Here is a 13,622-nt window from a genome sequence, read left to right as displayed (position 1 = left end):
TTTATTAAAGCCCATTAGTTTTGTCAATAAGACAATCAAATATTAAATAAGCTGGTGATCTAACTAAAAGCGCTTAAAAAAATTGTGATGAAAATTAGAAAAACAAGGATACTAGGAACTCAGGTGTTTTTTACAGTTCTTAAAAAAAATTAAGCTTATGCAGAATGGGCCGGATATTAGACATATGGTGGACAAAATTATTTTGATCTTTTTTTTAGCTAAAACCCCTTTATATGTCCAAAGAATCACTTTGTATTAAGATATATTTACTTTTGTTATAAATTTTATTTAAATAGTTGCTAATACTAAAAATTATTTAACAAACTTTATAAAATTTTAAAAACGTGGATTTATAATTTTTTAATTTCAGATCTTATAACTTCTTAAAATCGTTGTTAATAACAAGTTCTTCTGGTGGAATAAACTTAAAAATTGATACAACAAACTTTAAAAATAAAAATGCGCACTTCAGAAAAAATGAAAATTTATCACTAGATTTAAAATTCTATTATCAATACTATTATATAATAGATTTGAAATATATAGATAAATATATAGATTTGAAACTCTATTTTTGATATTATTATATGTCCACGACGTTTTGATAAGTCTGTAGATTATTTATCATCTCTATTTATAATAATGTTTTTTTTTTATTTTTAATCAATTGGCCGCACATTCTAGATGAATAATATTACAATGTTTTTTCTAAAGAGTTCTAAAGACACTATGGAAATAATCAAAGACACTCATCATTTGTCACTATTTTCATTTTAAACTATATCCTGTATTACATTTTAAACTATATCCTGTAAACTATATCCTGTATTACAAAGCCAATATATTATACCGTTATATAAAGGGTATATGTGGCAGCCGTTTTTTTAAGCACCATTTCTATTTCTTAGAAGCTGGTATGTTGATTCTTATATATCACCATTAATAACTTCGATATATCACCATTAATATATCTAACCAGATTTAATGGATGGTTCTTATATCAAATTTCAGAAACTTTTGTGCCAGTTTTGTACTTAAACTCACAAACAATGATAATACTTATTTTGAGAGAAGTAATGAAAATTGGCTAGCTCAAGATTTTCAATACACCTATGGTACATTAAATCATCAGTTAATGAGAAGGAAAACTGTGTTGCTCTTTTGAAAAAGCTTGTAACAGAACAAAAAGAATAAGCCTAACAATGTTAGTAATATTTTCTTTAGCCATAAATTACTTCATGCAACAAAATTGAAACTAAGTTTCAATTTTGTTGCATGAAGTAATTTATGTATTAATTTATTTAAAATAAGTATTATCATTGTTTGCAGCTATTAACTTTTACATTATAATTTTATTTTAATTTTAATTTTAAAGTTTTTAACTCAGAATGGTATATCATTAGAAACTACTTAAATTTGTCGTATCAGTCTTTAAATGTCACCAATTTTTAAATTATTACTAAACAAAAGAATTATTAGGTAAACAGTGCAATTTGTATTGAATTAAATAACAAACAAAATAATATGTATTTTTGTTTGTGAGAAATAAAAGTTCATTTCAAGCAAATAATTTAAGTTAACAACAAATAAATAAAATTATTTTAAAATGTTAATAAAACACAAAAGGGTAAGTTAGGGGCAATGTATATAGTTCAAATAGGTTGTATACATATTACATGTACTAGATCAAGTATTTAATATAGGTTTTGTAGGTTCCTTAAATTATGTGACACTTTTTGTACAAAATAAAAGTATTAAATGTTAAAAATTTACCTCGTTATTTTAAAGCCAGATTATAAGTGTATTATAAAGACTGATCTTTACTTTATATTTTTTTTCCAAAAGTTTTAGTGTTAAATATTTTAAATATATAAACTAATCCCATATGCTCATAAAATTTTAAAACTTACTGTTTACTATAGCTATGCATAAAAAATAAAAATTTGAGGCTTTTTTTTAAAAAAAGAAAATTTCATTATACATGAAACCGCAGCTGATTTTTGTGGTTTAAAAAGATACTATTATACTCAAAACAATTTTCAAAGTTTAAAATGAGAGTAATACAAATATGTTTTATTATATGGTTTGAATATAATAAATATTTATTTTGTAGGTTTTGTCACCACCACTGTGTTATGGTTTAAAGTTAAAACTTTAAAAAAAGTTTTGTCTTTTTTTTTTTTTTTTTGATATTTTAGCGGACCCTAATTTTTTTTTTCCTAATTTGTTTCAGTTCATCAACACTAGGCCATGAAGGCCACTACAGTCAAGGAGGCTACTTTAGTTGTGGTTACAACCCTCTCTAAACTCTATAACTCTAAGAAACACAACCTTGACAAACAAGGCCGCTGTGCAGAGACCAATTAATAAAAAGAATTATTAGTAGTTGGCTATATATATTTATTGGCAATGTGTGATGTAATTAAAATCCTCTCTAAATATTTTTAAATTTAAAAATAGTAATAAAGTAAATTGCCCGAAAAGTTATTGTGCACACACATGAATATAAACTACTATGATAACACCCAATATATTTATATATAACACTTCATATATTTTGTTTATAAAAACATATTAAAATATATATTTTCTTTTTAATATAGATCGTATTCAACACAATGCATTTGCTTTTAATACCCTTGGTTTGTTACTTGAGCAAGAGTGTTTATTTAAGCAAGCAGAAGAAGCGTATTCAAGGTATTTTTAACTGAAGCCTTTATAGCCATGGCTTATCACTCCTCACATTGAGCACTGTCTGTTTCTTGTTTATATATGTATATATATATATATATATATATATATATATATATATATATATATATATATATATATATATATATATATATATATATATATATATATATATATATATATATATAATTATAACTAAAAACGATAAAGAAAAAACTTTTATCATGGAACTTTAAGTTTCATGGCTTAAGTTCCATAATAAAAGTTTTTTCTTTATCGTTTTTAATTATAATTATAAATCGCTCTATTTTGAAATTTATATATAATCAAAATAAATTTCCTAAATATTGAGCACTGTTCAACGAACAAGAGTTTTGTATTATTTTAATACAACACTAAATCAAATGATATATGTATGTGTGTATATATATATATATATATATATATATATATATATATATATATATATATATATATATATACATATATATATATATATATATATATATATATATATATATATATATATATATATATATATATATATATATATATATATATATATATATATATATATATACAGCCCTCAGAATAAGGGTCAGTATTTGGCAATCCCAATCTGGCTGTGTCTGAGGTCATCAGTTTTTTATTAACCTCAGATTTTAAAATCCTAATTTTTTTTTTGCTATTTCATATAAATTAAATATTGCAAAACAAGTGCTTTAGGAAATTCTTAATAAACTAATTAAAATAATAAAAACAAAACTTTTAAATAAACAAACTTTTTATTTAAATTCTAAATAAAATAATTAAAATAAAAACGGAAAAAAAACCTGTTAACTTTTAAATACCAACTTTTTGTTTAAATAGTAAGCAAAATTAAAATAAAAACAGAAACATGAAAGTTTCGTTAATTATAATAAAGTTAGCATTAAATGTTTTATTTGAATTCGGTAAATAAATGCGGTAGTGGTGTAGTGTTAGTGCGCTTGCCTCATAAGCAAGCAGCTCCGAGTTTGATTCCCACCACGTCCATGGTAGTACTGCACTCAACTTATTTCTCTGTGCATCAGCCTTGTTTGTCAAGGTTCGTGTTTCATAGTTATATAGTTGAGAGAGGTTTGTAACCACAACTAAGTAGTCTCGACTGTAGTGACCTTCATAGCCTTGGAGAGGTGAATTGAAATTTAAAATTAAAAAATAAAATTCCTGATAAAATTATAAAATGCTGTATTCATTTTTCCAAGTTTTTAAGCAAAGGCCAACGTTTAATAATTTGTCATTTTCATGCTGCATTTTCCCAAGTTCGTCAAATTTTTGACGTTGTCAATATGTTGACCTTGCTTCTAATATGTGTACCGACTAGATGCCAACAGTTTTACTTCTATAATTTTTTGCTGACCTTATTTTTCCTAAATTTGAGGGCTATACATATATATATATATATATGTATATATATATATATATATATATATATATATATATATATATATAAACATTACAAATAATATCATTATTTTACTCTTTTAGGGCACGTTTGTGTTTGAATGAACCCACATCAAATGACCAATCAGAACAACTAAGAAATGTTCTACTAAATCAAGCTCGAGTTCTCTGGTAATTCTATGAGATGAAGGTTTTTTTCAATGAAAAACTATAGTTTTATAAATTTGATTTTTAAATGGGAAGTTTTTTGTGTTTTTGTATTTTAGCAATCTATTGAAATTTGAAGATGCTATAGAAATATACAAAATTTGCAGCTTAAACTCTTCATTAGAGCTGTGCCAGCTTGCTTATGCTTACTACGCAACTTCTAAATGGAAGGAGAGTGTTGAAAGTAAAACCAGTTACCTTTTAACTTTTTATTAACCTATTTTATTCTAAAGTTAAATAATTGTTTCTTTTTTAGCATACGAAAAAGCATTATTTCTGTCAACAAATAGCTACGAAAAGGCATGCATACATACTGCTCTTGGACAAGTATTTTATTTACTAAAGGATGTTGAAACAGCGAAATCACAGTTTTTAAAAAGGTTTACTTATTTATTAAGGAGAATTAAATTATTTAAAATTATTTGATAAATATACTCTTAAATAAAGTAAATAATATCATTTAATGGATAAAATAAAATAATGAAAACAGAATATTAAAAAAGTTCAACTCTTTAGTTGTTGATGATGCATTGCTTTTTGTTTTGTTAACAATAACTTTTTACTAATTTGTTATCCCATAATTGCACAATGTTGTTCTGATTATTTGGGACCTTTGAATTGACTACTATTGAATTACATAGTCCTAACATTTAGCTAACACCCAAATCCCCTAAAAACTTTAAAATCTCTGTCAGTTTACTAAAGGATCCGCTTTGACTAATTGAGCCATTGCAGAATATAATTTACTATAATGCTTTATCATTATGATCACAACAATTAAAGAGTAAAATTAAATACAAAAAAACATATTTAGTATATTTATTTAGTGTTTATTCTTTTGTTTGATTGTAAATTTTTGCCAATGTAAACCTTCAAGAAAACAGCCTATAGCAAACGTAACTTTCATTGTGTAAATTGTGCTGAGTATTTTTGAATATCATTGTAGTTTTGAGATTTTTTCTGTGTTTAACTTTAAACACAGAAAAAGTTTTAGTTTTGAACCTAAAAAATAAATCTAAATAATGTATAAAAAGTTTATTTTGATTCTTTTTAATAATAAAGTTATCCTTTTTTTTTTTTTTACTTTGTTTTTCAAAAAAAAAAAAATTTTAATATATTGTTATAGCATTCAGGTTGATAACTCATGTGAGTTTGGCGTAATGGCACTTGCCTCTCTTGGTTTGCTTCTTGGTGATGCTACTCTTGCAACAGTTTCTATTTCTGAACTCTCAAAGCATAAACAAGGTTACTGGAATATTTTATTATTGAAATGTTTTTCAAATGGTTATTTTGTTTTGTTAAGAGCCATTTGCAGCAAAGTTCTTTACCAGTTTGCCACAAAGCTCTTTAGTAATTTGCAACAAAGTTTTTACCAGTTTACAACAAAGTTCTTTAGGAATTTGCAACAACTTGAAGATTTAATCTCATTAATGAAAGTTTTTTTCTTTACAATATTTTGAATTTACATTTTAAATTTAGATAGTGAGAAGTTTGAAATCAAGAAAACATTATTAATGTCAACTTTTTATATATTCCAGGTATAAAAGCATTTTTCTTAACAGATGAAAAGTAAATTTTATATAAGAGTTTAAAAATAAATTTTTGAGAAATTTTATTTAATTAACATAAAATGTTTTGTTTTCAAATCAAAAGAAAAAAAAATTTATTAAGAAATGTAATTTTAATATTAAAGATAATATTAACAATAATAATAATATATAAACAATAATATATACATATATACATATATATATATACATATATACAATATATATATACATATATATATATATATATATATATATATATATATATATATATATATATATATATATATATATATATATATATATATATGTATATATATATATATATATATAATAGTAATGAGAATGGTAATGAACAAATGCACTTTTGTTTCAGGGGCAGCTAATTCCTGCTCAACGTCAAATTTCTCGGGCAATAATTCGGTTTGTTACTTTTTAATTTGCATTTCATAATTGAAGATTAATTTTTTATTGTAACTTGACCTTCAATCAAGTTTCAATTTGTATACGTTCAATTTTGCTAAGTTATAACTTTGAAATGAGTTTTGTTTTGTCATATCTTTGAAATGAATTTTACTGTGTGACTACTTTGAAATGAGTTTTGCTGTATCATAACTTTGAAATGAATTTTGATGTGACATAACTTTGAAATGAGTTTTGCCTTGTCATAACTTTGAAATGATTTTTTGATTTATATGATTTATGATTATGCGTTTCTGCTAAATAATTAGTCAAGTTGTTTGTTTATTTAGTCATCCAATGAACTCATTCTTATGGTGTTCTCTGTCAACATTTTTGATCCAGTATTATCCCAGTAAAACTTTGGTAAGACTTTTTTTTTTAAATTTACAAGTTGAAAAAATTAGTAATTGAAACTTTGAAATTCTAATACAAAGTATCATTTTTAAAATAAAATGATACGATGATGTATATAAAATAAATGTAATAAAAACTCAAAAAATTCAATCTAGCGATAATAAATTTTCAAATGAGGTTTCAATTATAACTTTTTAAAACCTTTTCAGTTTTTTTATTTTAGCTTGCAGAGCATTGCTCAAAAATGACAGAAAATTTACCTCCTACTCATGTAAGTTTTTTTTAAAAAAAGAACTGTTACTTTTAAAGCACACTAGTTGCTACATTTGTAACAGAAAATTTTTTGCTTAAAGTTATTTAATATTATAGTTTAATATAGTGGTATTTAAATATTTTCATGATTATATATTTTTTGTAATATTTTTTACATTTTTTGGTTTTGTTTTTTTGTTATTTTGGTTTTTATGACTATGCTTAGTTTAAAGCCATTTACATTTTGAAGAGGGAAGTAAGTTCTAAACTTTTAAAAAAAAATAAGTTTTCTGATGAATTGAAAAAAAATACCAATGAATTGTGACTTGAACAAAAGAAAGATGTCAAAAAAATATTATTCGGAGGAAAACATTTATAAACCGAACTCTTATTGAATGAGACAAAATCATATTCGACATGATCTTAAAAATCCTGTAGTTAGAAGTAATAGACATACGCACTCAAAAGTCTGAATCATAAATCTTTTTGATTTTCAAATTGACTCATAAATCTTTTTTGAGTATAGTATAAGAAGTTTATTAAATGGGAAAAACTAATGCTTATTAAGTGGGACTTTTACAACAGGCCAAATAAAAAAAATGCTGTAAAAAAAAAAAGGAAAAAAGAAGAGCTTTGATTGCTAGAAAAATGTTGGTTCATTAAGTTCTTAGAACTCACGTGCAACCTATGTTGTTTTTTTAAGGTTTAATTTTTGTTCAAAGGTTTAATTTAGAGTCAATTCCATCGGTGGCTTATTTTGGAAGATTTAGTTTAAATACTTATTTTAAATAAAGAATAGGAAAATGCAGTTTCAATTTGCATTAAAGATATTGTGGATTTTCTTGTAAAAAAGACAATGATGTTGAACTCTGTGATAAAAGGAATTCATTTTATCAAAAAAAAAAAATTTTTTTTATTGATAATTTACCTTATACCATAAAATATCTAGCTACACCTTTTTAATATGTAATGGAGAACATAAAAATTGTAATTAAGAAACTGAAATATATAATTGAGAAACACAACATGTAGTTTAGATATTGTAATATGTAATTAAGAATCGCAACATGTAGTTAAGAAATCGTAAAATTTAATTGAGAAACTCAAAATTTAATTAAAAAATTGCAATATGTAATTAAGAATTCATAAATTGTAATTAAGAAGTTGTAATATGTAAATGAGAATACGTTTGTAATTGCAAATTCACCACGTAAGCTTATAGGTCTTTATAAAAGGTCTTCTGGAACATGAATTTGAATAAGCTAATAATATCAAATTAAGCATTTGTATACATTAGCAATGAAAATGGAATTCAAAGATTATTGTGTTATTTGGCAATAAACTATGACCCTGAAGTCTGTTATTAAATTGAATTTGTGTCAGTATTTATTTCACCAAATTTGCAGTTCACAAACTTTAGGTGTCAAGTATATAAGACAGCTTATAATTGGGTTCACAGCAGAAATTCAAGTTTTATCACAAAAGGTGGCTTTAAACTAAAAAAATAAGCTGAGGATCAAATCCAAGAAATGCTAACATGGATTAAAAGTGACTTTTAATAGGCATTGGTGGCCATCAAAACAAAAATATTAGGATAATTTAATATAAACATCACCGCAACAACAATCGCCAATTACCTTGAAAGCAGATTGTTTTCATTAAAAAAGTGCACAAGGAGCACAATGAATAGTATTAAAAACAATTAAAAATGAGCTGAATATGAACAAATGGTCATCAGGTAGTTTAATTGCATGAAACAACTTTTAACCTTTTTGTAGAAAACGCAAGGACATGTCAAACAAGGAAGAAGAGCAATAATGAAAATACTTCAAAAGGTGCAAACATGCGTTTGATTCCAGCTATATCGACAACAAATGCAGTCATGGTAGAAACTTGCAGAGGATCATATGATGCAAATTCTTGTAACCAATTGATGTTGACTATGTTTCACCAGTGGGTTACATCTGGAAATCGTTTAGATGGTTTGGTCGTTGTAACAGACAAGTTTGGAAAGGGTATTTAAAAATTCAGTTGTTATGTTTAGTACCCTACAGTATAATGTTAAACCCAGTGGAAACAATCTGGTCCAAAATTAAAAGTAACATTAAAAATGTGATTCGCATTTTACCTATATTTGATGCTGGGATTGTAAAATTGCAGCATTTGGAAAAATTGTAGCTGCGGCAAAAAATACAATAATGGGAGGTAATTGTGCACTTGCTGTACAACATAGACCACGTATTAAACAAAGATTTTAAATATGGACGCCATCCAAGTTGGTGTTTAACTGAATATCACAATGATTTTTAATGGCATTGTTTAAATTTAATTTAAATCTTTATATTTTTTTGTAAATAAATTATTTTTGTTTTATTTATTATTCATCTGAATTCTCAATTGAATTTTTCACAAACAAACAAACAAAAAAGTTCTGACTGACATTCGATAGGATTTTTAGATTTACCGCCAACTTTTTGCGACTTTAAAGATGTTTTTGTTGCTTTTAAAAACCTATTTTGTTAACATAATTATGTCCAAGAAATTGCAATCTGTGTTCATCAAGCAAATTCTCCTATAACTACTGTTTTAGTTATATCTTATTGAGATATTAACAAAGTTACGTTGTCATTCGTTAAATGGTTACAATGTCAAATAATTTATGTTTGTAAATAAACATAATAAATGTGTATAAAACAAATTATGTTTATAAACATAATTTATGTACATAAATCATATATACACATGAATTGTTTTTAATCTTTATTTAATTTTGCATTCATTTTTACAGATGACTTCGATGTTGCAAGCTTTGGTTTCACTGGTTTTTCCGCGCAATAATGTTTCATTAAATGCAGTAAAAAGATATGTCCACAGTTACCCTCATCAACCAGAGAGTTGGGCGTTGTTAGCTTCAACTTGTTTTTCACTTTGTGCGTCATATGAAAGTCATAATCACAAAACGTTAGTTACAGGGTTAGCGCATCTTGCATTAACTAAAGGTAACTTTTTAATTCATTATAGGAGTTTTATATATATATATATATATATATATATATATATATATATATATATATATATATATATATATATATATATATATATATATATATATATATATATATATATATATATATATATATATATGAGTGTAAGTTAAAGTTACAAATTATATAAACGCTTGTTTTTAGTGGATGAAATCAATCAATCAATGCAATTTAGAACAATCCATAATCGTTTTGATGAAACTAAAATGCGTGCAACTATGACGCGACTATACTATTGGTTAATGAAACTTTTTATCGTCTCGCATATATATTATGGTGATGTTTTGCTCGCGCAGTCATTCTGCAACCAAGTGATATCCTCCATAAGTAATGATAAAAATCTTTCTGAAGATTTTATATTTTTAAAAGGTGTGAGTCTGTTGCAAGTAAAACCAGGAAGCGACAACCAATCTGGTCTAGAAAATATACGCTACTTGTCGACAGTTACGCAAAATGCTGAACTATGGCGGTGGAAAGTAAGGTTTACATTTATTAAAAGACTTGATTATATACATACATACATACATACATACATACATACATACATACATACATACATACATACATACATACATACATACATACATACATACATACATGCATGCATACATACATACATGCATACATACATACATACATACATACATATACATAAATACATACTAAAATAGGTTTTAGGTTCTTGAAAAATTCCGTATAAAACGTTTTTATATTTAAACTGTTACGTCCTCAGTCTCATATAATATCCTATATTATAATTAGGTTTCCGTAACAATACAAATTAAAAATGACGCTACAATATTTTTATATAATTTCTTTTTTAAAAATAATTAACAACTGGTTTATATTGTTTAATTAAGACAAACAAATTAAATCAGATATAAAATTGACACTAAGAATTGTCGAATATTTGTTAAAATTCGGATTACATTTACAGAAAGGTGAAGTTAACTTCGTGGCCCACTCGGCCTTGGGAATATGATTTCAGTTACAAAAAGAAAAAGAAATTAGAATTAGATTAGTCTAACAGAGTCATTAACCAAAAAGTTTTCTTTATGCACAAAATCTATTCATCACTTGTTAGATCTTTTTCATCGCTTTCAAAAAATTATTAAGGTAAAAAACAGGTGAATATTTAACATAATATTCTTCACAATCTTTTTCCTTTAAAATTGATTATTATTATTCGAATATCAATTATAAAATTGATTTTGAAATTTTTCAATGAACGTTGTTAATGTTCATTTGTTCATATTTGTTTATTTAAACCATTAAGAGTTGTATATAAAAGTAAAGTTCCAACTTAAATTCTCATTACTGCATTTTTACAAATTGTTATTTTGTTGGATTTCATCATTTTTTGAAATATGGTTAATCACGACCTAAAAAGTATTTACTTTGGTTTATAAAAAATGATTATTCAAAAATGTGCTTTCATTGTTTTTATAAAATTTCAACTAAATGTGTTCGTCTTTCAGTTAAATTCGGGGTACACATGTGGCCTAAATTTGTCTTCCAGTTTTAAATTTGGTGTACGTATATGATCTAAATTCGTCTTCCAGTTAAGCTCGGGTCTTGAAAAGTAGACCGCGCCAATCCTTAATTGATTCCAATTTATTTAAAACCCAGCATTCGTCATGACGTTATCAACACCATATCCTCATCACACCATCGCCATTAATCATCTTATTGCACTTTAATGGTTCGAAAGAAGAATAGTCTAAGTAATCAAAAAAAAAAAAACCCAAATGATTCTTTTAAAATTTTTTTTAATGTTTGATGATAAACTTTTTTTAACGTTTGATGATAAACTTGAGGCTTTTTTACAAATGTTTAAATTAAATAAAGTTTAAACTAAAAAGTGTCAGTTTAAAATTATTGAGCTGATTCGAGTTATTTAATTTTTCATTTTTCGCGCTATTAAGTATAAGCGCAAAAATTGAAAAGTTTTTAAGATCTTATTTGCTGTTATGAATATGATTACAAAATTTTAAAGTTGTATGCTTCTTCTTTCAGTTTCTTTCACATTTGTACAAATTTTATCGAATGCCACTTGGGGCCGAGTTATGCTACCATGAAATCATCAAACTCAATTTACGACACAACTGTTCAAACTTGTCAACTTTTCTTAACATGTGTTTGCTTGCTCTTCAGACGTTTTATATTTCTAAAGATATCGATTGGTTGAATCGTGCTCAGCAAACTGTTGATGAGGTATCGTTTTTTGGTTTTGAATTGTTTTTGTTATTGCTCTTTGTCATTTTTCTAACACTTTGTCATTTATTTTAAGTTGCTAAAGCTTACCGAAGTTGATCCACATGTAATTTTTTCTCGAGCAATGCTTTTCTACATGCAGGGAAATAAGAAGTAAGTTTATTTTTATGTTATTTTTTAATGGTTCATTGTTATTTTTACTTTTTATGAACTTTTTTCTTTAAGGGCCGCATTAAAGTATGTGCAAAAGTTGACGTCCATTGAAGACAAGTTTATAAAAGAAACGCAACAACGCCTGTCGATTGTGTGGAGTTAGTATTTTTGTATCATATGCAATTCTTTATTCGGTTTTTAATAATATAAATGGCCCTATAATTTTGTAAAATAAAAACTTGGAATCCTTGATAAGAGGAGTTTGATTTAACATAAATTGGTATGATAATATTTTTTATTAACAAAAAAAGTCTATTATTATTTTAACAAAAGCATCATATTCCGCGAAGTCGGTTATTAGTTTAAACAACCAAGATAATTCCTTAAAATATCTGGTCTGCGAGATAAACAGTTAGTTTAAAGGAAAAAACACCAAAGATCTTAGTGTGGATTACAAGCAATCTTTTGATATTTATTAAAAATGTTGTATGCCTTTAAGATTTTATGTTATATAATTTAATATAATTGCTGTAAGTTATGGAATGCAAATAGTCAAACCTCGAATACTCACAGTCTTTAACGCTTCCTCCCCATTATACGCATTTCTACGTTTTTGGGTATCCCCTTCCCCCATACTTAGGCACATACAGCTGCGAAAAATAAAATAGCACCACAACCAAAAGCTGGTTGAAATTAGAATTTTTAACTATTTTTGATAGTTTGAAAATCTTTTAAATACATATTTAAAAGTAAAATGGCTTATAATTTTTATAAAAAAAAAATATACAAGTTTTAATATATAGTATTCATTTATTTAACAAAAAGTCAAATAAAACGCGAAAAAAATAATAGCACCACAGCTTTAATGTGTACTTTAAAATAAAGAAATATTATGAGATCAATTGTTTTGAACATTTTACAATAAATATTAGTTATTTCTTAACATGTTAGTATTTTGTAGCGTGACCTTTATTGGCAATGACGGCTACACAACGTCTTGGCATCGAGTTAACCAAGTCCTGACATCGCTTCAGCGGAATTTCGCTCTATGTCTCCTCAACTACGTTCCAAAGTGATTCCTTCGTGGTGGGTTAGGCAGCAGCAACCACCTCCTTTACGTCAGCCCACGAATTCTCGATTGGGTTAAGATCTGGCGACTATGGCGATCACTCCATAACGTTCACTTTATGCTCCTCAAACCATTTCTTTGCCTTCTTGCTAGAGTGATTTGGGTCATTGTTCTGTTGGAACA

The 13,622-nt window shown here is 25.8% G+C and overlaps 1 protein-coding gene across 2 annotated transcripts in view; it reads left to right on the top strand.

Moving 5' to 3' along the window:
* Positions 1-12,934, top strand: part of LOC100203888 (tetratricopeptide repeat protein 37) — an 85,536-nt gene extending 72,602 nt beyond the window's left edge. For both annotated transcript variants that reach the window (XM_065816935.1, XM_065816936.1), the window contains 14 exons: positions 2,604-2,697; positions 4,222-4,308; positions 4,404-4,528; positions 4,601-4,724; positions 5,471-5,589; positions 5,824-5,882; positions 6,268-6,314; positions 6,644-6,716; positions 6,931-6,978; positions 9,748-9,958; positions 10,148-10,479; positions 12,020-12,217; positions 12,294-12,370; positions 12,443-12,934. In XM_065816935.1, the coding sequence (XP_065673007.1) occupies positions 2,604-2,697; positions 4,222-4,308; positions 4,404-4,528; positions 4,601-4,724; positions 5,471-5,589; positions 5,824-5,882; positions 6,268-6,314; positions 6,644-6,716; positions 6,931-6,978; positions 9,748-9,958; positions 10,148-10,479; positions 12,020-12,217; positions 12,294-12,370; positions 12,443-12,533 (1,685 nt within the window). In that variant the 3' untranslated portion in view covers positions 12,534-12,934. The remainder of the gene's footprint in view (positions 1-2,603; positions 2,698-4,221; positions 4,309-4,403; positions 4,529-4,600; positions 4,725-5,470; positions 5,590-5,823; positions 5,883-6,267; positions 6,315-6,643; positions 6,717-6,930; positions 6,979-9,747; positions 9,959-10,147; positions 10,480-12,019; positions 12,218-12,293; positions 12,371-12,442) is intronic.
* Positions 12,935-13,622: the final 688 nt, after the last annotated feature.

This window comes from Hydra vulgaris, chromosome 13, assembly GCF_038396675.1.
Source record: "Hydra vulgaris chromosome 13, alternate assembly HydraT2T_AEP".
Taxonomy (NCBI): Eukaryota; Metazoa; Cnidaria; class Hydrozoa; order Anthoathecata; family Hydridae; genus Hydra; species Hydra vulgaris.
This window is presented reverse-complemented; position numbering and strand designations above follow the sequence as displayed.